Source organism: Doryrhamphus excisus, linkage group LG7, assembly GCF_037039965.1.
Source record: "Doryrhamphus excisus strain RoL-2023G ecotype Guam linkage group LG7, RoL_Dexc_Guam_v1.1, whole genome shotgun sequence".
NCBI lineage: Eukaryota > Metazoa > Chordata > Actinopteri > Syngnathiformes > Syngnathidae > Doryrhamphus > Doryrhamphus excisus.
In genome coordinates, this window is record NC_136363.1 from 11,614,123 (window position 1) to 11,639,125 (window position 25,003).

The 25,003-nt window shown below is 46.4% G+C and overlaps 1 protein-coding gene across 2 annotated transcripts; it reads right to left on the bottom strand.

The window, feature by feature from the left end:
- Positions 1-1,579: 1,579 nt before the first annotated feature.
- atp1a3a (ATPase Na+/K+ transporting subunit alpha 3a) lies at positions 1,580-16,304 on the bottom strand. Of its 2 annotated transcripts, XM_058046587.2 has the most exons (23): positions 15,935-16,304; positions 11,190-11,303; positions 10,940-10,999; positions 10,534-10,737; positions 9,956-10,069; positions 9,745-9,879; positions 9,533-9,650; positions 9,006-9,094; positions 8,748-8,927; positions 7,932-8,130; positions 7,303-7,547; positions 6,821-7,013; positions 6,542-6,717; positions 6,326-6,462; positions 5,967-6,117; positions 5,703-5,871; positions 5,464-5,618; positions 5,046-5,169; positions 4,828-4,973; positions 4,623-4,753; positions 3,940-4,041; positions 2,996-3,087; positions 1,580-2,873 (listed from the first exon to the last, which is right to left on the bottom strand). In XM_058046587.2, the coding sequence occupies exons 1-23, from the start codon at positions 15,938-15,940 to the stop codon at positions 2,845-2,847; spliced, it is 3,069 nt and encodes a 1,022-aa protein (XP_057902570.2). In that variant the 5' UTR covers positions 15,941-16,304; the 3' UTR covers positions 1,580-2,844. The 2 variants fall into 2 exon arrangements, with proteins under 2 accessions (XP_057902570.2, XP_057902571.2); XM_058046588.2 differs by lacking the exons at positions 8,748-8,927; positions 9,006-9,094; positions 9,533-9,650; ... (4 more) ...; positions 11,190-11,303; positions 15,935-16,304 and adding an exon at positions 8,477-8,591.
- Positions 16,305-25,003: the final 8,699 nt, after the last annotated feature.

Below are 25,003 nucleotides of genomic sequence, written 5' to 3' on the forward strand. Positions count from 1 at the left end.
CTCCACCTCGTTTTCAATCATGTACTCTACTATGGTTTACAGGAGGACTGGAACTAATTAGGATTTGACCAACTGTACCTGTCTAGTTGTCCTAATCCCCAGAGCCAGAAAGAAGTATGCAGGCTCTAGAGCCTTTTCTATTCGGGCTCCAGCAATGTGGAATGTTCTACCTCCTGAGCTGCTACCGCAATAGAAATGTTTACATCCTGACTCAAGACCTATTTTTACACTTTAGAAATTAGTTAATAGTTTAATTCCTGGCCTGTTTGACTGCCGCTCCTGGTAGCAGATCAGGTTTTTTGAGTGCTCCATGTGTTTCTCCATTCTCCCTCTCATTGTGGAGAATTTGGTACAACGTCCTTGCTCTAAAAGTGAATGTTTGTTTACAAGTGGGGGCTGCACGGTGGTCGAGTGGTTAGCGAGCAGACCTCACAGCTAGGAGACCAGGGTTCAATCCCACCCTCGGCCATCTCTGTGTGGAATTTGCATGTTCTTTGCATGCGTGGGTTTTCTCCGGGTACTCCGGTTTCCTCCCACATTCCAAAAACATGCTAGGTTAATTGGCCACTCCAAATTGTCCATAGGTAAGAATGTGAGTGTGAATGGTTGTTTGTCTATATGTGTCCTGTGATTGGCTGGCCACCAGTCCAGGGTGTACCCCGCCTCTTGCCTGAAGACATCTGGGATAGGCTCCAGCACCCCCGCGACCCTCGTGAGGAAAAGCAGTAGAAAATGAATGAATGTTTACAAGTGAGCTTAGGGCAAGTTCAACAGGCAGAAGAGAGAGGGAGCGCTTGATTTGCCCGCACTCATAATTATTAAACTTTTCTCTTGTTCTGCCATTGTTTCCTTTTTGGTGCTTTCATTTTATGGCATTTGTTTCCTGTTTGGACTGAATTGACTGTGATTAGAGGGAGCTGGGGACGGCACCCGTCAGTGGCTTGTAGTTAGAGTTCCATTCAGCTCAGCTGGGGTTTCATTAGTTTTCCTGCGAGCAGTATGCCGTTTTCCTGTTTCCAGGAAATATCACAACCTCATTCTGTTGTGTTTTTTTCCAAAAATAAGCATATCTAAGCACATTGTATGTATTCCTGGCCTAGTTTAAGCATAAAAGTGGCTACAGGAACTAAAATGTAAATACATTACAAGGCAGTAAAAGGCAGGAGAAAAAAGGAGTGCTATATTATCAGAGCTATTTGGAAAGTTATCATATGACGTCATCGTTCCCGCATATCAGCCCAGTAATTATCGTGCACTCCTAAATTTTTATTAAAATGTAAAAATTGAAAAAAAAAAGAGATGACTAAAAGGTTAATTTTAAAAGTTGTACATTTAACATTCAAACCCAACACAACACTCACCCTGACCTTAGGAACACATCTTGGGAGCCGCTTCACATAAGGGGAATCAAGCAGCTCGGAATCTCTTCTTCTTGGCCTGCAAAGCTTGAGCTCTGTTGTACTGAACATCCAGGACACAGACATATGTACGTAGCGCTTCACAGTCAGTGTTGTTCATGGTTATCAGCACTTTTTTCCTCTGTTTTTTTCTCAAAAGAGAGGCTGGGACACGTGGGACATCAGTAACAACTGTTCACAGCGTTTATTTCCATTGTCATGACACAAAAACAAACTGGAGAGCAAAGTGAAAAAGAGAGATCCTTCTATTTTATTTCTTTTTTTTTCTTCTATTGTTTTTTTTTTTGCTGCTGTTTCACAAGTGAAGGTGTTGCACTTTTACACAGGTTCAAATCATGAAATCGGAACGAAATCTCTTTTTCCCAGGACACAGAAAGATTGTAAATTTTTTTGTTAACAGGATGGGGTTAGGATGGGGAGGGAAGGGAGCGGGGCTTGGGGGAGGAGGTAAAGGGGGGGTAAAAGTGGGAGAAAGAGGGTCACGAGGACGGTGGAGGATGTTGCACGGTGTTCACAAACTGGACCAACCGGGACAGATAAGACAGGTGGGGTGGGTTGAGACGAGGGGTTTGGGGGGGACGGTGTGCTTTGTCACGTTCAAATGAAACTGAGCGGGTGTCAAACTCACTCCCAGATGTTCAAATGAAAAAAAAACATCTTAAAAAAAAACACACACTCACACACAGTCTGTTAGAAAAACAACAAGACAAGAAGGAGGGAGGGGGAACAGTAAGGGTTTGGTGTAGAAGGAAGTGACCTTTCCAGGGTGAGATTGATTCGTTGATAGGGAGGAAGAGGAGGAGGAGGAGGAGGAGCGGCAGTAGAAGATTGGCAGTGAGTAGATAGAAAAAGGAGGGATGAAGACGGCAGTGATACAGAAGCTGGATGCAAAGAAAAACAACAAACTACCCCCCCACCCTCGCCAGCTGGTATGTTGGCAGTAGCTGGCGTGGACTCGATGGCGGCGGAACAGTTTGATTTTGAAAGCAGAGGTGGCGGCTTCAGGCGCCATGGCAACAAGCATGGGCACGACGGCAGCGGATGGCAGGCTCGTGCTGGATGTAGTATGTACAGGGATGGAGAGGATGTGTCCCACGCCAGCATCCTCTCCTCCTCTGTTGTTGGTCCTAGCAACATCTTGGCGTGTTTCTTTTTTTGGTTTTTCTTTTCTTAGAAGAGGATGGAGAAAGAGTAAACATCTTGTCGAGCGGGCGCCTCGTTACCATGCCAACGTGCACTCATCTAAATGTAAACAACGATGGACGGCCTCCCGCCTTCGCACGCCATTCAGCTGTCGGTGCGAGCGTGGGAGGGGCGGGGCTTGAGAGAGGGTACCGGGAGGAAAGTGAGGGAGTGAGAGGAGGGTGGGAGGTAAGGGAGAGGCAGGGGGGAGGAGGATGAGACGTTTGTATGATGCGTTGATAATTTAATAGTACGTCTCCTTTTCCACCCAACCTGCAGACGCAAGGAAGAGGAAGAGGAAGAAGAAGAAGACGACAAGACAGCAGAGTCAGCACACATTAAACAACCGGTTTTATTCGCATGAACATAAACAATCCTTTGTGTTTGTGCCTTACCTCCAGGGTTTCGGCGCAGGATGAGTTTTCGGATCTCGTCGTAAACAAAGATGAGGAAACTGTACGGGAAGGCGATGAACCACCAGCTGGGCCTGAGCGAGCACGGCAAGGAGAATTAGCGGAGAGTGATGAATGACAAAATAAAGCAACCAATGAATTGGTGCCACTAGGCATGGGCCGATATGATATCACGGTATTAGAATTACAAATCTAAAATGAGTTATTTTGAAATATCTTTATTGAAAAGAAGCGGAAATAATACTGGAACGCTCATTTTTAAACAATATAATAGGACATAATGGAAGTGTATCATTCATTCATTCATTCATTTTCTACCGCTTATCCTCACGAGGGTCACGGTGGGTGCTGGGGTGGGTGGTACACCCTGGACTGGTAGCCAAACAACCATTCACACTCACATTTATACCTATGGACAATTTGGAGTCGCCAATTAACCGAGCATGTTTTTGGAATGTGGGAGGAAACCGGAGTACCCGGAGAAAACCCACGCATGCACAGGGAGAACATGCAAACTCCACACAGAGATGGCAGAGGGTGGGATTGAACTCTGGTCTCCTAGCTGTGAGGTAATAACATAATTACATTTAATAATAAATGACGTTCAATGTACTGCCTGATGAATGTGCATTTTTTTATTCATTCACTTCTACTTCCGGGTCATGTGATTGTTGTTGGCAAATGCTAGCAAAGCCGGTTAAGTTGCTGGACTCATGCCCGTGGTTTCAGCCCATGCAGTTCCAACTGCGGGCAATAACAAAGGACATGATAAAGTATTTCCACACAGAGGCTGCACTGGACCTCCACTTTCTCTCATACCGTAGAACGGCATGACACACTATTTTAGCGTTTTTCATACCGTGGTATACCTTTAAAACCGTAAGTCGGGCCCATGCCTAGGTGCCACTTGCAGGGGGTACACATACTTGAGGGGGTACATGCGCAGCGCCACGTCCATTCCGGGGCAGTAGGACAGGAAGGCAGCGAGGGCTGTTTCCTCAAACAGGCCAAAGATCAAAATCTTGTTCCTGTGTGAAAATGACACCACATGAAAACGAGAAAAGAAGAAAAAAAAAAGCATACAATACTAAACATATTCAGTGTTTAAGGTTTAGGGTTGTGAATGATAAACAGACATCCGGTTTGACAAGCGAGAGATGCGGCTACATGGGTAGCAGCCTCCTGGATGACAAACACTTCTAATCACTAACACATAAAAAATAAATACATCATATTGTGAATCTATGTACTGTATGTAAAGCAAAGCCAGGAACGCAATCTAAATGACCAAATTTTATTTTAAATATGATTTTTGGACGTGTTGAAGGTATTCTCGGCAGGCTTTCAAGACAGAATAGGTGTGTCCCATTACGTGTATTTTAGCTGCCCCTTTTTAGCTGTTCTGATAACTTTAAAACACACAGAAAGGAGGAAGACGTGTGTTCATGTGTGAAATTGTGGATGATGGCCAAAAATCCCCACAAGTTTTCCTTTATCAAAAGTAAACTCTCTCCTCCCACCTAGTGGCTGCTGGTAGAAAGTAAAATTTGATGAAAACAGACCCATTGCTAAATATGACAGCTTATAATAACAATAACCACAGACTCACTTCATGCCCTGCTGGAAGACAGAGTTGCGTCTGGTCTTGCAGATGATGACGTCGGCCCACTGCACCACCACGATGCTGACAAAGAAGGCCGTGTGGCACGTGAACTCCACTATCTTGCGCTGCTCGTACGTCTGAAGAACATTAAAAGAATATTTTTATTCCTTTCCAGGTGGGCGTTTCCCCGCACCAGGACGCCACCTCGCACCCATTGCTGGCCGTAGCTGTCCTCCAGGTCGTTGTTGGAGCGGTCGTCCCAGTTGAGACGAATGCCCATCAGCACAGAGGGCCGGAAGCCATTTTCAGCCATGATGACGAAATAGGCAAAGAAGCCTCCAAGAGCTTGGATCATGCCTGAATACATAAGACAGGTTTGTTACATGAAACTAGTGAAATAAAGGCAGTATTACAAAATGAGGCACCGACCGATCTGTCCGTAGGCGATGCTGATGAGTCTCTCGTTGACCAGTTTGTCCCGCAGCGGGTTCCTGGGCTGACGCTTCATGATGTCGCTTTCTGCTGCTTCGTAGGCCAGAGAGATGGCTGGCACCTGATTAGGGAAAAGTCAGACACATGACGTCATCATACTGATGCCCTTTGACTCATCACCCTGTAGTTTCCAGCAATGCAGGACGAGCTAGCAATTGCCAAATGTCCTTTTGGAAAAGACATGTTGAACTATTTGCTTTTGCCCTTTTCTGTTGTTTTTGCCCAATGTGGGCCATGTCCCAATACTTCTGTTTATCCGTTTCACAAAGGATACACGGATGGTTGTATAACATCGCCACCTAGCGGCTATATAAAGTATGCACCGTAAAAGCAAGTATTGCCATGCAGGACCCACCATGTCAGTTCCCAAGTCGATGCAGAGGATGGTGATGGTGCCAAGAGGAAGAGGGATGTTGACCATGATAAAGAACAGGAAGGGAGTGATTTCGGGGATGTTGCTGGTGAGCGTGTAGGCGATGGATTTCTTCAGGTTGTCAAAGATGAGACGACCTGCAAACAAATGTTTTTGTTAGCTTGAGGACATCATGCCAGCCTTTTTCCTCTTCTTTGTCATATTCATTTATCTTCCCTCACCCTCCTCAACTCCAGTCACGATGGAGGCAAAGTTGTCATCCAGCAGGATCATGTCTGCTGCCTGTTTGGACACGTCGGAGCCAGAGATTCCCATGGCAACGCCGATGTCTGCTTTCTTCAAGGCGGGAGAGTCGTTGACGCCATCGCCTGTCACCGCCACAATGGCCCCCTGACATCAAGGAGGTACGCTGATGTTGTAAGTCTCATTAATTCCACCCCAACATGACCATTATGGTTCATTCTAGGATGTTAATGTAAATGGACCTGTCTCTGGCAGCCCTCCACAATGATGAGTTTCTGCTGAGGGGAGGTTCTGGCAAAGACAATCTCCGTGTGATTCTTTAAAATGTCGTCCATCTGCTCCTGGCTCAGCTCTTTCAGGTCTGTTCCGTGGATCACGCAGGCTTTAGCATCCCTACAACAGCCAAGATTTAAAACTGTCGCTGTATTACAAGTAAAGGGTCCCCAATCAGTTTTGATTTCAGTCTGTAGAGTGCAGATACAGTACAGTACTGGTAAGTGATATCATCAATAGTCTTTCAAAGCATTTCCTTCCCCCCCAGTGGGGTCAAGACATAAAGTAAAAAATGCAACAATGCATACTCTATATAAGTGTCTCTTACCGGGGATTGACTTGGCTCACAGGAATGTTGAGACGTGCAGCAATGTCCTCCACAGTCTCGTTGCCCTCGGAGATGATGCCCACACCCTTGGCGATGGCCTTGGCCGTGATTGGATGGTCCCCGGTCACCATGATGACCTGAGGAGGGAAGGAGGGAAGGATGAGGACAAGGTAAAGATGGAAGCAGATGACACATCAAGGTGTGAGTCCAACCCACCTTAATGCCGGCAGAGCGACATTTGCCCACAGCATCAGGTACAGCAGCACGGGGAGGATCAATCATGGACATGAGGCCCACAAAGCAAAGGTTGTCGGTCTGGAAGTTGACGTCGTCCGTGTCGAAGGCAAAACCTTTCGGGTAAGTCTCTTCTGGCAGGAACAGGTGGCAGAACCCTGGAAGGATTAAGGAGGTGGCATTAGACAGAACATATTGATAAGGTCCGGGGACCCTCACTGGTTCTGGCACAGCTTCTGCTCGGTTGAGCGTCATCTTTACCCAGTACTCTCTCTCCCAGTCCCCCCAGTTCCAGGTAAGCGTTCTGAAAGGCCTCCTTCATCTCGTCGTCCATGGGCTGCTCCCTGCCCTGCAGCATGATGGTGGAGCAGCGGTCCAGGATCCTCTCTGGAGCCCCCTTCATTACCAGGAGGTAGCGGTTGTCGCTTTCCTCCTCACTTTCATGGATGGAGAGCTGGCGAGACGGAATGAGGGTATGAGGTGTGTGACAAAGCACCAAATTCCAAGATGATATAGGGTTTCCCATCGCCGGTGTGTGTGCTCCTGTAAGTTATGTTCTGTTGTTAAATAAGGTTTAAACACATGATGTTCCACATTCCCTAAAACACAAACCAAAGAGCTGAGTTTTACCCCATTTATTACCATGACATCATTTCCGTCACAGATAGATTGCAGTCCTGTGGGAAACATCGTCTATTATCTGTATAAGCCGGCTATTTGGGTTGCAGAAGTAGGCCACAAACCTGGTACTTGTTGGTGGAATTGAAGGGAATCTCTGCGACCTTCTTGTTTTTGTCTCTCATTGTCTTGACGGCACCACACGACAACTCGATGCACTTGAGCAGGGCCGACTCGGAGGCGTCGCCGGCCACCTCACGCTTCAGGATGGGCAAGGCCTCCTGGCCGGCCTTGAACACAGCACGGTTGCACAGGGCGGCAATGCGGGCCAGGGACACCCACGTGGTGGAGCTCTTGTCGAAAGAGGAGCCTGAAGAGACGATGGGGAAAGTGATTTATCATTAGGGTTTGGGGGGGAGAGAAAAAACTTAATCTAATCTTGGTGATATGTCAAAAGTCCATTATTACTATGAACCCTTGTTTTTTTCCTTGCAAATGTTCCTCTCGTAACATTATGGCTCTAATCCAATACTATTTTGACTTCCTAATTTTATGACTTAAAAAATTTTCAGATTTTTTTCTTTAATAGCTGGTGAAATTGTAATTTTTATCACGTAGAAAACTATTTTCTCTTAATGTTTTGACTTATTGTCATACAATTACAGCTGTTTATTTGTCATTTTGCAGGGTTTTGTCGGTGAAATGATGCTTTTAGAAAGTGCCGCGGGCCACCCTTGGATTAGCGGCATCGTACCAGACTGATCCTCAGTGGTGTCGGCCTCGTGGATCTGGTTGTCAAACCACATGTGGGCCACAGTCATCCTGTTCTGGGTCAAGGTGCCAGTCTTGTCGGAGCAGATGGTGGAGGTGGAGCCCAAAGTCTCCACGGCCTCCAGGTTCTTCACCAAGCAGTTCTTGCGGGCCATCCGCTTAGCGGTCAGCGTGAGACACACCTGCAGGCCAGCGCACAGTCAACCGTGTTAGCTTCTTTGTGAGGCTCCCAGCACTGATGAACATCTCCAGGCTCCGAGCCATCCCACTGGATCATACTGTACCTCAAAAACCCGCCCCCAAAACTGACACCTGAAGATGTGCATCCTACACCCCCAAAACAAACAACCTTCTCCAGCAAAATGCACTGAAAGCATCTTTGACAGGCCAGGCTGCAGTGAGTGATGCAGTGAAGCAGAGCAGCGTAGCGTTACGTGAACATGATGCACAACTACAGCACTACAGCATGTCATGTGGGCCAAACAGAAGCTGGGGAAGCCCGGTTCAGTTAATCATTAGCATCATTACATGAGCTAGCTGGTGTCATTGCAGACAGCAGAGGCGACTGGCCTGCAAAAGAGAGAGAGACACACACACACACACACTCACACAAGACATAACACACCACAAACTACACACATCACTGAAACAACACAAGCACAGAGAGAGAAGTCAAGCGGACAAACATCAAGTGAATGACCATGCAGGGTCATCGTAGTATACAACAAATAAAACATCTGATCTTGGTTTGACATTAAAAAAGGCCCCACGTCCACACATCTTCTCGGCTCCTACTCACGGTGACGGTGGCCAGAAGGCCCTCGGGCACGTTGGCGACGATGATGCCGATGAGGAAGATGACGGCCTCCAACCAGGAGTACCCCAGGATGAGCGACAGGATGAAGAAGGTCACGCCAAGGAAGACGGCCACTCCGGTGATGATGTGGATGAAGTGCTCGATCTCTTTGGCGATGGGTGTCTGTGATCATTCAGATCAAGATGACAATTGGAATTATGAAATAAAAAATACATTTTTAAAAAATGGGGAATACGCCACCTTGCCGGTCTCCAGGCCCGAGGTGAGGGTGGCGATGCGGCCCATGACGGTGCGATCGCCCGTGCACACCACAATACCACGTGCTGTGCCTGCGTAAAGATGGAGGACAAAGAGAGTTAAAGGAAGTTAAAAAGGAGGGTTTTTTGCCCATCATCCACAGCCCTTATTTGAGACATGAACACACGTCATTCTGCTGTTGGTGTTCTATTGATATAAAAACAGATAAAAAACGAGATGGGCATGTAATGTTATGCATATATAAAGCCTTCTGAAAAAAACGCCCAAAACGGCTATTTACATCATGTGGCCTGCAGATTAACCAAGCTACAGCAACATTGTTATTACTATTTTTATTTTATTTTTAGCCTGGCGTGTTGTGGTTTCCCCCCCCCCAAAAGTATGGTTTTCCTCTCAAGTGATGTAATGTAACCATGCTACCACAAGAGGGCCCCATGCACTGGCCCATGTGTGTGATACGTCACATCACAAATCTGGACATCTGAATACAACGGCTGCAAAAGACTGACCCTCAACACAGTTGGTGGAGAAGAAGGCAATGTTTCTGGTCTCCAGAGGGTTCTCATGGGTACAGTCAGGTGATCGGGTCTGAGGCTCTGATTCGCCAGTCAGGGAGGAGTTGTCCACCTAGACCCAGCAACGACAACAGGATGAGGAAATAGGATAACGTTTCTGCTGCGGTCCCAGTACGGTGACATGTCATGCTCTGTTTGCGGCCCACCTTGCAGCCGTGGGAGGAGATGATGCGGAGGTCAGCGGGGATCCTGTCTCCTCCCTTAACCTCCACCAGGTCACCTGCCACCACCTGCTCGGCGTTGATCTGCATCTTCTCACCCTCACGGATCACCAGAGCTTGCTGGAATACACGCGGAGGAGAGCAGCGAGTCAGGAGAGGAAACATCGCAACGAGGTGTTTTGAGCGTGCTTAGTACCTGAGGGACCATGTTCTTGAAGGACTCCATGATCTTGGAGCTCTTGGCTTCTTGGAAGTAGGAAAAGCAGCCGGTGATGATGACGACAGCTGACAGCACGATACCAAGGTACAACTGCAAAAACGTGGAAAGGAACGACAGTAGGTAAGGCCATCAGCGCCTTGACCTATGAATGAATAGCTTACACTCAAGAAAGTTCTTATGATGTCAGCGTGCTGACTGATCAGGTTGGCCCTTTGGGATGGACCAAGTGTTCTGTTCACTGGTGATGAGTGTGCATGTGTGCGTGTCATAGCAGTTTAGCCCCAGTCCATTTAGCCCTTTGACCTGCGAACGCCCCCCTCTTAGGCAGTCATGACAAATAGCAGGAGTCAAGCAGTCCCTGTGGCGGGCTGTGATCCGTCACTGTAAAGAGGGGTCAACTGCTGTTATTTTAACAGCTCATACCACTTGCTCGACCGCTGATGCGGCATCTTCCCCGGGCGGCGGCTCTCCATGAGTCAGCTCTTTGTGACGCCACGCGAGGAATGAAAATAAATGCGGGTGTTGGTCAAATGTCCGGCCTCTCCGCCACTTACGTTATCCCCGGCAGGCTCGTCCTCTGTGGCGGCCTGGATGGCGTAGGCCAGGAAGCAGAGGATGGCGCCGATCCACAGCAGGATGGAGAATCCGCCAAACAGCTGGCGACAGAACTTGACCCACTCCGGGGTGGTCGGGGGCGGAGTCAGGGCGTTGGGGCCGTCCCTGGCCAGGTACTCTGCCGCCTTGGCGTTGGTCAGACCCTGCACGAGGTGAAATGATGAATGTAACCATTGATAGCAGTAAATAACAGCCGTTCCGCTCCTAAGCTGGGATGTAAAATGGAACTCTAATGTACCTGAATTAAATCCTAAGTCACTCACAGTTTGGAAATTGCAAAATGTCTGCCAGAGACCTCTGTGAAACAGAGGAGGACAACCTGTGCAGACTTTTATATGAACTCACCTGGACGATGTCAGTGTTGTACTTCCTACAAACTTCCTCCACAGACATTTTGTGTTCCGTCTACAAAGAGCAAACATCCATGTTATCCAACAATGTGAACCAACGTCCTGTGAAGAAGCACGAGACGGTGTAAACAACACACAGGGCTGGATTGTATTGCTCCAGGGAGGCTGCAGTGACGGTTCCCACGCCATACAAGTCATCAGAAAACACAAAAGCAAAGCATCAAGCAGGGAAGCAGCCGACTTACAATGGGGACTTCCCTCTTCAGGTCGTCCATGTCCTTGCCTCCTTTTTTCTTGGGAGACTCCTTCTCGTCCTTGTCTTGCGTGGTAGCCACGCGGTAGCTGTCTGACCGTCCGTACTGTCATGGCGACAAGAACATAATGCTTAGGTAACATCCTTACTAGTGCTATACTTCCTGTGAGCGCTTGACTGTACAATAAGCTTGCCTTTTGTTCTTTTGACTTTCTGGGTCAAAGTGAACTCTGGAGAGGTTCAAACATACAGTACTGATTACAGAACAGAACATGCTACAGTGGTCCCTCGCTTTTTTTTTTTTTTCAAAAATGTATTACTTTGTATTGTATGTATTACTTTCCAAAAGACACGGCGTTCGAGTGGTTAGCGCGCAGACCTCACAGCTAGGGGACCAGGGTTCAATTCCACCCTCGGCCATCTCTGTGTGGAGTTTGCATGTTCTCCCCGTGCATGCGTGGGTTTTCTCCCGGGTACTCCGGTTTCCTCCCACATTCCAAAAACATGCTAGGTTAATGTGAGTGTGAATGGTTGTTTGTCTATATGAGCCCTGTGATTGGCTGGCCACCAGTCCAGGGTGTACCCCGCCTCTCGCCCAAAGACAGCTGGGATAGGCTCCATAATGCAAGTAAATGCGTAATATTATAATGAGACAATTACAAATTCATATTAACACCCCTGTTGAATGTTTTCGCACAATGAAATCACAGTGAAAGCAGCATGGAGACAGTCAGTTCACAGCAAGGTCTCCTGTGGACGGATATCAGCACAAACGAGAAGGCATACAATTAGCATGTAGTGCAGAATGTAGCACCTAAGGCTAAAATCGGGGAGTGAAAAAGCCTAATGACGGCATTCTGCATGATTTGGACGGAGGGTGTGAGCCAAAGGCTCCATAGTGTGATGCATGATGCTCGTGCCATGCCATCTGTCAGGCGGCGTCCGGCAGGCCGACAGATTACAGCTGTTTACTACACTGGCAGATTAACCCAGTGAACAATAATAATCTGTCAGTCTCGGCCCGAGTGTTTACCCTGCAGAGGCTTCCAGGAAGTTGTCTGAAGATGAGAGGAACTACAGAAGATGCTACCATAGAAGTGAATGCAGATACAACAGGTTACTAACCAGGAGGCCACGTGCGTCCAGATGTTCTACAAGGCAGACTTAATTGAGCATTAGCTGGATATATCCGCTCTGCTCCCTGCTGCATCTGCATTCTTAATCAGACATTGATCCTGGTGAATAATTCAGAGTGGAGCATAACACGACCATTTACAACCAGACTTCACAACACGTCATCTTCTCCGCAGAGAGCCTATCTGCTACTGCCGGCAATTTACCACTAATGAGTCTCATCAATAATGCAGATTTACTTCTTCATTTCCATAATCCTAATATTCCTTGGAGCATGATTGATGATGTGATGTGATTCATGGAGCATTAATTTGCTTCGTTTGCTAGATTTTGCATAAATGACTTGTACGTCACTTATTATAAAACCTATGTATTGTATTTCATTATGGTGGACCACCCCGCCTCCAGTGTTGTTTTTGGCAGCCATTTCATTAGTTATATATGCGATTGTCTTAGTCCAGGTTTAGTCAATGAAAACCATAAAAGTTTTAGTCTACTTTTGGTCAATTGTTTGTCGAAATGAATGAATAAATATAATTTATTAAAGTGTTGGAAATTGGATGAGGAAAAAAAACATAGATACAATTACTCTCTTTATACAAACCACAATCTGACGAGTGACGGCATCATCCAGTTTAGATTGTTTAGCTGTGGTTTTGATTGGCGGCCTGCTGATGTCACACACACACACACACGCACACACACAAAGACATGGATTACCACACAGATCAGTGGAGCGGCCGACCTAGAAACCGCTATCTGGTGCAGATAGGCAGCGCGAGAGGAGGTGGGGGGGGTCCCATAATCCATCCCTTCGTAACCACCCACTCCCTCTGTATTTACATTCGCCTGCCTTCGGAATGCCCATCTGTTTATGCTGATGAGAAGGACTGGAGGAGGATGATGATGATGATGATGCACACACACATTTAGGTGTGGTAATTAGCCGCCATCAGTGTTACCTGCAGTGTGGCGAGTTCTAACAGAAAATGGCAGTTGTTGGGAGGGTGTGATTGACAGGGTTTAGTGTCCAATGGCTGGCCAGGAGGTTTCCTAGCAACATCCAATCCAATCACTAGGAACCTTTTAAATAATTGAAGTTAAACCACACAAGAGAGGTGGTTGTTGGATTAAAATAAATAAATAAAAGATGTACCTAGTGTGTTATGCAACGCCATGATGATGATGATGATGCTGCAGCATCCACAAAAACGACTGAAGTCACACACATCTCACACACACAACAGAATGTGTGGATGTGATGTCACAGTGCATTCTGGGCCGTCACATCCACGTGTCATCGATTCATCTCTCACACTCGCGCACAGATGGAAACTAGTGGGAGAGACCTGATAGAATATTGACACATTATGCAACACACACACACACACACACAGCTAAAGAAGCATCTTCCATATGTATGCTGGCCGCAACATTCGGTACTGCCATGCAATATGACAGGAAAAAGATAATAATTCAACAATGTGATTAGTATCGTACCTGTACTGAACTGTAATGCACATTTACATTGCTGTAAAATCTTGAGCAGATGTGGATCAACAACGGTTTGACAGGACTGCGGCGTATGTATATAAAAGCTAAGGACGCAAGATGCCAGATGAATCAATCAGTAAATTCGGACGACCACAGTGACACAGTTGGCCCCCACCCGTTGATTTTGGAAGAATTGGGACACCACTTCATTCTTGTGGAAGTGTAAAACCGAGGGGGGTAAGGCCTAAGATAAGGCATAAGGGGTGGAATTGGGATCCAGCATAAGTCTTGGCACACTTGGTGTTGAGCTGTGAGAATTTTCTAATGTGAAATATGGGCCTTCGCTCAGCTAAGGGTGGGAAACACGGTTCTAATGTCCTTGTGCTGCAGGGCAGCCATTTTAGTCCTTCACTTCAATTTCCAATGATGGAGTGCTTCGTAATGAGTTAATCTGTGCTAGATATGATCATTTGTTCTGAAATGAACAAAAGACGTGACGGTGACATCTCATTAACAAGAACCACTGCATGAAATATTATCTTATCTATTCTCACACACACACACACCATCCATGCTGGCTTTCACACCAAGTGCATGATGGCTACCATCAATCCTCTTTATGACTTTTTCTATCCAATTGTGTTTATCTGTCTTTCTTTCCCTTGCAAATAAACACTGTGCTCTCATCAAAGCAGCTACCCAGCATTCCCCTCTGCCTCCTTGGACACCTTTCCCACAATCCTCCACTCTCATCAAGGTGAGTCCTTGGCCTTCTTCTCAACTCCTCCATGTCCAGCCTCCAAATCCGTGTCAATCATGGCGGCTGCTGACCTTCGCCCGTCATTCTGTCAGCGAGCACGCTGAACATCATTGGATCCCCATTGATTGGCCCCGATCAAACAACCTCAGATGCTTGGACAGTCCCCCCTGTTCACCGGGACCCCCTCCTCCATGGTGACAATCCTAAATATGGCACTTTCAAACCGATGCTCCCCACCCCACCACCACCACACAGCTCTCCTCGTCTCTTGAGCTGGCCTTGGGCGAGCTAGCGGACAACGCCACGAATCGTGTCAGATCGGCAGTCTGGGCCTGAATGCTCTCTCGTCCCAGAGTTTGGAAAAGAACGGGCTGCCGTGCACAGTGAATATACACCAGGACTATTACTGCAACCAATGCACGATTGTAGACGACCAGCACGTATCCCTCAGGGCATCGTCCAATAGCTTGTCAAAAGACAACAGTTTCATTGCTGGCATGACTATTGGAACCTGACCTCTATGAGAAAACATGACAGGACTGTGAATATGATTGGGTGGCTTGTGCTTTCAGAACTTTCCTGAATGTTGCTGGTGACTGGATGACGAACTTCCTTTCCAAGTCAAGTGATGAACACAATCCAGCACGTGCGCAGAACGCATCATGTAGTGACAGGGAAGTGCAAGTTCATGCAAATGCATTACAGAAAGCATTATCTGGTCTTTTTTTAGTCATTATTAAAGTCATTATTATTATTATTAAAGACCGGGGTATACTGGACTACAAGTGTGAATGAAAGAACTACAGCACCCATTTTGTCATCACAGGAGTCAGTCACCACTTCACACATATTTCACAGCATAACTGCTGCGAGTTTCTAATATTCACTGAATGGCCTCAGCAGTATTTATTTTAGTTACTTTTGCGTTACAGTACTACTTACAGTATTATGTGGTTGCTATCAAATTATGTTCCTCCCACTTACTGACACACACCACGGTAAAAACAACAACCATGCGACTGTGGTTGTGATATAACCAGTGTTAGATTTGGGTGTCTGCATACATGAATGTAACGCGTTACTCTAATTACTCAAGTCATACAGAAAGCTGCGGCTTGGTTAACAAATGTGGCGCAAACGAGGTCGGCTCACCCCCTCTGCGTTCATTACAGTTCCCAAATAAGGTCTTTTAAAGGGGAAAAAACGACAATAAATTTTTTGGGCGGCGGCACGTTGTTGCTAGCTTGGTCACGTTCAATGTCATCAATTTTAACACCAACTTTAGCTAGCATTAACGACAAGCTAGCGGAGGTTATTCAACACTACATCACAAGGACCGGCAATCTTACCCCCATGTCGTTTGTCCTCGGAGGATTAGTCGCTCGGGACGGACTTGGTTCGACCAGGTACACTCGTCGTTAGGCGGGGTCCGGTCCAAAACGGCAGTCTGTGCTGACAAGAAAAAAATGTCTCCCTTCACCTGACAGCCCTTATGAGACGCTACTAAACACGCTAATAAATTAGAAGGGCAAGTGGCCCAAAAATGGCAAGTGTGCCCTAAAAGGTGGCGTTAGTGAGATAAAATGTTAGATTGGACTCTATTTGGAGGGTTCTTGTTAACAAACCTCTCCCTTGGAGGAGCCAACGATGGAATGATGGGTCGTTCGCGAACGATTAGGCTCCTACAGAAGGTTCTTTGAAGAGAGCGTGTTGGGGGTTTTCGCCTGTTTTTATGTTAAATATTAAACCACTAATGCCGTGCGGAATGTGCCAATACTAGGTAATAGACTAATATAAATTAAACCAAAAAATTGATGATTAATTTGTAAGTCAAAAGATTCGTCTCTTAAAGAGCCGAACTAACAAAAATGGCTCCCTTATAAGAGCCGAAATTCCCATCAAAAGAACGATGCCGCTGGAAAGTAGAGCCGGACAGATGCTCGCCTGCTCCTCAGATGCAGTGTCCCTCCGCGAATGATGCAGCACTCACAGTGCGTAGGGTGCGACTCCGAGGAAGAAAACAAAGCTCACAGAGGATTGACTAAATACAGCAAGACCTGCGTGATTTCATATGAAATTACATTTCCAACTACCAGTCTGCTTTTATCATGAATGTGTAGAAAATTATTAGTGATTGTAATTATTAGTGATCTAGCGTCCATCCAAGTTAAGTCCTGGAATAAAATATACTTTAAAAGACACTCATTACAGTTAGTAATTTCTGCTAAAGTCTCACAAAAAATCTAGGTAACAGTTTAACAAACAAAACATCGGAAAGGTTTTGGCGCGTATTTATGTAAAAAAGTTTAAAAAAATGGGCAGATTCTCAATGGGCGTCAAGACAGGAGGCTTTTTAAATGCTCTAAATGTACAAGAAGTGAACAGTTAATCACTTTCATAACACCGGTTATAAAAGTTGGTGCACCGTTAGGCCTACAGACAGACCGCAGACACTGGGGGGGGGGGGGGGGGGGGGCAAGAAAACAGACAGTTAAGCTCATTTTCTCAGAGGTGCTAAATGACAAAGACGCCATGCAGCTTATAATAAAAAAGGGGATGGGGGTGAAAGAACGACACCCTATGATGGTCTTATGCGGCCTAACTGGAGCTTCACCAACTTTTATTTTTGTACGCAGCACCTGCTGTGGTGGATTAGACAATTACGCAGCACCAATGGACCCACGAGCCAACTACACACAGATGATTGACGGAACAACATACCTTATACAACACAATGTGTGTCTGTGTGTATGTGGGGGGATCAATACTGGCCTCCGTCATAATTGCAACATGGCCTGATTTTGAGCCCCTCCTGTCATTGCTGCAGCTGCTCCATCCATCACTTCTATGGAACAAAGCAATAATACAAATATTGATACCATTTTTTTATGAAATACATCATTCATTTAAGTAAATAAGTCCAAAAACTTGTAGACCATGCAGGGGCGTCACTAGGTTCTGAGGACTTAGCCCCCTGGAGATGCACAGGATATGAATGAATGTAGTAGACATTCAAAAAAATCCAAAAAACAAATAAGGAACAAGAAGCAAGATATAACTTTCCTGCTTTTGCACAGATTTAGTAGAGATACTCAATTGTTTTAGGCCACCATTAAATTTACACAAGTACACACAATCTACACTGCTAAACCGCTGCTCAAGCTCTGCAACCATTCTGTCCACTGGACAGTCATCAATTATATCATAATCATTAATTCATTCATTTTCTACCGCTTTTTCCTCATGAGGGTCGCGGGGGTGCTGGAGCCTATCGCAGGTGTCTTCGGGCGAGAGGCGAGGTACACCCTGGACTGATCGCCAGCCAATCACAGGGCACATATAGACAAACAACCATTCACACTCACATTCATACCTATGGACAATTTGGAGTGGCCAATTAACCTAGCATGTTTTTGGAATGTGGGAGGAAACCGGAGTACCCGGAGAAAACCCACGCATGCACGGGGAGAACATGCAAGCTCCACACAGAGATGACCGAGGGTGGAATTGAACTTGGGTGCTAATCACTTGAACACTGTGCAGCCCCTTTTTCTTTGAAATATTAAAGAAAAAGTGGTAATATGATGACAAACAAACCAAACAAAATGAAGACATCATTTGTTAAAAAAAATGCTAACTGAGGTAAAAAGCTATCGGAGAAGGCAGGATGGAGCTTCATTTAACGTTAGTGTGTTTTGTTACGTAACGACAAAGTGTTGTCTGTGCCCCCAAAAAAGAGGCCTCGTCTGAAGGCTGAGTTATGTAAGGTAACACGTTGTTGCATTTTGGGCGGCGAGGAAACCATTTTGACCAGAAGGTATCACTCTCTCGCCTTTCAGGAACGTTCTACACGGATTCACACACCTTCAGTTCAGGTTGTGTATCACATTAAAGTGTGTGTGCAACACCTGCCAAGCACCTGTCATGATAGCAGGCCCTGTGTGTGTGTGTGTGTGTGTGGACCCACTTAGCTGACAGTTGTGTAACTGCAGGATATGTCTGCGCTCAGTCATGCAACCTTAATGTGTATCAGTGTTCACGGCACATTGCTTGATGCTGCCTCACACACACACACACACACACACACACACACACACGGACATCGCCAGTGATAACAATGTGATGAGTACACTCCGAGTAAAGGTGATGTGAATACTACAACATTCCGCGACCTGAATATTTAGTGATACTGCTGCAAATGTCTTGGCAAGCGATATCATCCGCCTCCACCGCCGACCAGAGCCGAGCTGCCTACCTTCCAGCCACGGAGCAGCTGCCATTAGAGATGCTCCACCAAATACTCTGCTTGGGTTACTTAGATGCCCTGTCCAGAGGGCTAATGCAGCTTTATGGTTACGACGGTACCACCATTAGGACCCTAAGGTGGTGGCCTAGTGGTTAGCATGTTGGCCACGCAGTCAGGAAGACCGTGTTCTGATCTCCATTTGGGTATCTGTGTGTGGGGTTAGTATAGGTTTCCTCCGATACACCAATAGATACATGGTCACAGTGACATCATTAGGCCTATTTTGGGGGGACTTCTGTCCCCCCCAAAATTTTATATTTTTATAGATTTTTTAAATGTTTTATAGATTTTTAAAAAATTGAATAGTCCATAATTGTCCATAGGTATGAATGTGAGTGTGAATGGTTGTTTGTCTATATGTGCCCTGTGATTGGCTGGCCACCAGTCCAGGGTGTACCCCGCCTCTCCCCCAAAGACAGCTGGGATAGGCTCCAGCACCCCCGTGACCCTCGTGAGGATAAGTGGTAGAAAATGAATGAATGAATGAATGAATAGTGATTTGGTCAGCATTAAAAATGGCTGAAATGCTCCTGATTTCATGTACTGGTGCTGCTCTTTAAGGCCTGGCTCCGCTTTGGTAGCAACAGTACCGAGAAATGTGTCTGGAGCAACCTTGTGGACGACCTTGATGGAGGGGGCTGGCGAGGAGAGGAGAAGAAGGTGGGCAAGGATGCGTGTGGGAGTGAAAAGTGGGAATCATGAAGGTCTTTCCCTGCCTTTCTCTCTTTTCTGCTCCTTCCATTCCCCTCCATGCACACTCAAGTGTTGCGTAATCCCCAGAATGCATGGGGGTGGGGGTGAGAAGGAGCGAGAAACCAAACAATGCAACACACACACACACACAGATCCAAAAAGAAATAGGACATGTACTGTAAGGAAGGCTGCAGATGATGATGAAGGGGGGGGGGTTGCCTGGTAACCATCAAGCAACAAAGATCTGGGATGAAGATACATCATGAATTAGACAACACTGGATGGGCTAAAGTATTGGGACACCCCTCTCCTGGGAAGACTTTGGAAGGGGTCTGAGGGAACTTCTGTGCATCTTGACGTCAGGCGGAGGACCCCACAAACTCATCCAAGCGGCCCTGGGGGGTGGGGGTGGGGGGGGCATTTGCCATACAATTTGAGCTGGAAACAAACAAAGCTAATAAAAACACAAAAATTCCATCCATCCATTTTCTATGCCGTTTATCCTGATTCGGGTGGCTATTATGCTGGAGCCTATCCCGGCTGTCTTTGTATTTGGATAGCCTGCCCCCCCCCCGCCCACTGCACTACAACGTGATGATCGCGATGACAACATTAATCAATCATTACTCAATCGACCTGAGTGATGAAGTCACCTCCGTCATGTCACACGGCACACGTGCACATATGGGAACGAGGATGACCTTGTGGAGGAAAATCGGCGGCCATTCATCATTATGTTGCGGCTCCAGCGATGCAAAGAGGAGGAGGAGATAAGGAAGGACCTTGAGATACCATCGGTTCTTCACACCTGCCTGGAAAAACCTGCAGATGTTAAATAGTGGCTCTACAGTAGCAGGAGATAACATCGGCCATCACAACAGGCCTCCCAAATGATGCTGTATTGCTAAAATGAATAACTTTAACCAATGAATTAAGTCATAGTGAAATAATATGCCGGTCAAATGGTTAGCACGCAGACCTCACAGCTAGGAGACCAGGGTTCAATTCCACCCTCAGCCATCTCTGTGTGGAGTTTGCATGTTCTCCCCGTGCATGCGTGGGTTTTCTCCGGGTACTCCGGTTTCCTCCCACATTCCAAAAACATGCTAGGTTAATTGGCCACTCCAAATTGTCCATAGGTATGAATGTGAGTGTGAATGGTTGTTTGTCTATATGTGTCCTGTGATTGGCTACCCCGCCTCTCGCCTGAAGACAGCTGGGATAGGTTCCAGCACCCCTCGTGAGGAAAAGCGGTAGAAAATGAATGAATGAATGAATGATTCACAGGCACTCAACTAAGACTCAAGACTCATTGGTGCTACACAAAGACCTAATGTTATCTGACTAACGGGCGCTCCGGAAAGACTGGAGTTTCACTGATTCACTCACTGATTCTCTCCAAAGACTCACAAGTAATCCACGGAGACTCGAGTTTTTCAGTTTGACTGTCACTGTTTCACCAACAAACTTGTTGGTGGCAAAAAGCAACACAATGTCAGTCAAACTGTCACGGATAAATACTGAACATTTAACTTAGTGAGCACAGATGTCATATTTGTCTGATGACCCTGCAGCGCCGTACAAGCTGCTATCGTTTGGGTTTTTGTTGCAGCGACGGAGGAGCGTCAGTTAAAACGAGCGCAACCCCAGCACAATCTGAGACCTCCATGTGTTTTTATCAATGAGTCTTACGTCCGCGCTTCTAAATCACTGATAAATGACGGAGGTTTTTATCACAACATTCTCTACTCTTTTTGTGTTTGGGGCGGGGGTGCCAGCAAGGCTGCATGGCGGACGAGTGGTTAGCGCGCAGACCTCACAGCTAGGAGACCAGGGTTCAATTCCACCCTCGGCCATCTCTGTGTGGAGTTTGCATGTTCTCCCCGTGCATGCGTGGGTTTTCTCCGGGTACTCCGGTTTCCTCCCACATTCCAAAAACATGCTAGGTTAATTGGCCACTCCAAATTGTCCATAGGTATGAATGTGAGTGTGAATGGTTGTTTGTCTATATGTGCCCTGTGATTGGCTGGCCACCAGTCCAGGGTGTACCCCGCCTCTCGCCCAAAGACAACTGTACCCTCGTGAGGAAAAAGCGGTAGAAAATGAATGAATGAATATTCAACTCGCTGACTCTATTTTAGTATCAAAAGTCAACTCTACAAAAATTACAATGGGCTTAGCGTGCAGCCCTGAGGAACCCCGGTCCATGTCACTACTGTACTATACCACTAGGCTTTTATTCCAGCATATTTTCATGTGTGTATTCCACGTGAAAGCGGTGCTATGCTACACCGGGCAGCAGGACGGAGGCGGGACTACCATTGACGCCTTTTTGAGCTCGCTAATACGTTGCACCGATGTCACGTCTCGTCTCGAAGGTAGGAAGTACTCGGGCACGCCTCTGTCAGTGAAGGGGGCAGAGCGATGTAGGGGGGTGGCCGGTCAGATGGAGTGATGGAGTTTAATTTTAGACCACTTCTATAAATAAACTCTGCCAATCACACACACACGATTCCATGCAATCAATGTTTGACGCCGCTGCTCCAAAGGAGAAAGGGGGTGGGGGGTGTTGTTGCCTGGCAACCCAATCCTGACTTTGCAGGTCATGTGACTGGGCACACACACAAGGGAGTTACCCACTTGAGTGTGTGAGCCAGACGACCACCAAATATGGACGACATACCTGCCCGGGGGCGGGGGTGCACACTTTGCCAACAGTTGTGGGTTAAAAAGGAGCATGGAGGGTGCCTGGGGGTGTTTGGGGATGTTCCTCTGCGCTTTCAAACTTGCTATAAATAACATTCACGTGGGTTGGGTTCTGTCTGGGTCAACTCCAGTGCCACCATAATCCACCGTGCGGCGTCTCGTCACTTCATTAATGAGTCTGGTGTGGCGCTAATGTCAATATTAGCGCACGCACACTCACACACTCACCTTGACAGGCACAAAACACCCTGGCCGCCACCCCTCCCCAGCCTCTGCCGCTCATTGGATAAGAGAAGCAGCCAGGGAAGGCTCTGATTGGCCGCCAGCATCCAGCCTGTTGCTGGGCTGTTTCCATGGCGATGACTATCAGCTTGCTTCTCAGCGAGACAACAAGAGAGAGAGAGTGAGAGAGAGGCAGTGGTTTGGTCCAGTGTTGAAAAGATAGGAATTAAGGAATCAAAGGATGCAGCCAAGGATGCTGGGAGGGATGCCAGCATCCTTCACGTCATCCGCCAGCACACCAGGAATTCATCATCTCACGAATGAGCCAATAACAACACAAGTTTGGATCACATGGTGTCAGTTTATCAACACTTCCTTCACCCACAATGTTAGCTCGCAGGGGGAGCCTCTAGCCCAGTGTGGTTACCATAGCAACCCCAAGCAGGTGGTGTGTGTGTGTAAGGAAAGCAATGAAAGCCCCTCTCGGCAGGAATAATCAGTTCGGCTTCCGTCAAGGAGGCCCCTTCTCGACCTTCAAGCGTCCCCCGGAAGTGTGAAGGAGATGCTGCACCCTCTCATCTTTCCCTCTTCTTCTCTTACTGCACAGTTAACTGCTCCCTCTGCTGGACGCCTGCTGTAATAACACCCTTTTTACTGCCGTTCTCGGTGTCGATAGATACAAGTACATACAGGATCAGTATGGCCGATACCGACACATTATTTATGATGATGTCATTTTTCACGTTGAGTATGTTTATCATAATAAAACACAAGATAATAATTTTACGATTTTGCGATTTTTTTGTAACGACTCTTAGCATGCTAGCAAAGAGTGGCAAAAATTGTTAGCAAAAATTCAATCAAAACAAACAAAAACAACAACAAAAGTGGGGGAAAAGTGCTGTAATTTTACTGCAAAATCACTACGTGTAAGTACCACTTAAGAAGTACACCCAGTCATCCAGTTGCTTTCCGTCACCTGCACTTTCACGCGTCTGCCACAAGAGGGCAGTGTTGCAAGGGCCAAGGCTGAAGTTGCCGCAGGAGATTTTTATTCATTTCACAGCATAATCATAACAGTATTGATTTACAAAGGAGCTCATTTACAAGCTTGCTATTGATCACCTGGGTTTGTTATTGCACTCCTAAATCAAGCAGCAAATTCAATACCATCTCTCTTCTTACTTCTTTACTTCTTCATCCCGTATCGACCTGGCCTAACTGTGTTATTCTTCATATTTGGATTTCTAAAACAAAAAATAGATGCAGAAACATTTTTCTCAATTGTTTCCCCCCCCATGGAAGATTTGTATTAATACATTTTTTGATGACCCAAATACTGGATGAATATTTAATGGACCAATATATTTAATTTATACAATATAAACATATAAATATTTAACAAGCCAATACTTTTCATGTATTTAAAATATTTTAGTATAATAATTCTATTTAAAATAATAATAATAATATCAAAACATTATATAATATTGTGACAATCAGACTTACTTTTTCCAAGTCTATAAGCTATAACACAAATTCCAGAGGTGGCAGGAAGACCAGATATCCCTCCAAGTCCATCCCCTATGAGTCCCAAAACCCCCAAATTTTCCACACTAATGTCCCCAGAGATGCCAAGACGTTGAACAGTACAGTGTATTATTGTACAAACACATCAAGTCCACTCACCAACATGTGTGTCCACTTGATAATCCACCTGGCATCAATCCGGGTCCCAGTACTCCAGTAATCACAGGGCACATATAGACAAACAACCATTCACACTCACATTCATACCTATGGAGAATTTGGAGCGGCCAATTAACCTAGCATGTTTTTGGAATGTGGGAGGAAACCGGAGTGCCCGGAGAAAACCCACGCATGCACAGGGAGAACATGCAAACTCCACACAGAGATGGCAGAGGGTGGAATTGAACCCTGGTCTCGTAGCCGTGCAGCCACTACTTAGCTTCCACTTAGTTTATTCTAAACTTAAGAAACGGAGTGCGGAAGAAGGACAAAGAAAGAAGCCAAAAAACGGACCACTTCCACACTGAATTGGAGGAGACCTTTTTTGCACTACGTTGGACATGCCATGGCTGACTTCATGCAGCGTTAAGGTAATGTACTGGGAGGTAACGTCTCAACACTGTAACATTACTGACACCTAGTGGACAGAATACTACATAGAAGTTGTCTTTCAATATCTACAATATCCGTCCACCATCCTGATCAAGGATCAAGAATAAGTAAACAACGTCCACACAGAGATGGCAGAGGGTGGAATTGAACCTTGGTCTCCTAGCTGTGAGGTCTGCGCGCTAACCACTCAACCACCGTGGAAGGACCTTTCCTTCCTCGCTATGCTAAATTATGCTAAGCTATGCTAGCCTATGCTAAGCTATGTTAAGCTAAGCAGCAGGTTAATAACTCACCCTGCGGCCAATAACCAAACAAGGCGGGCTGTTGTTTAAACTTTATTGGACAAGAC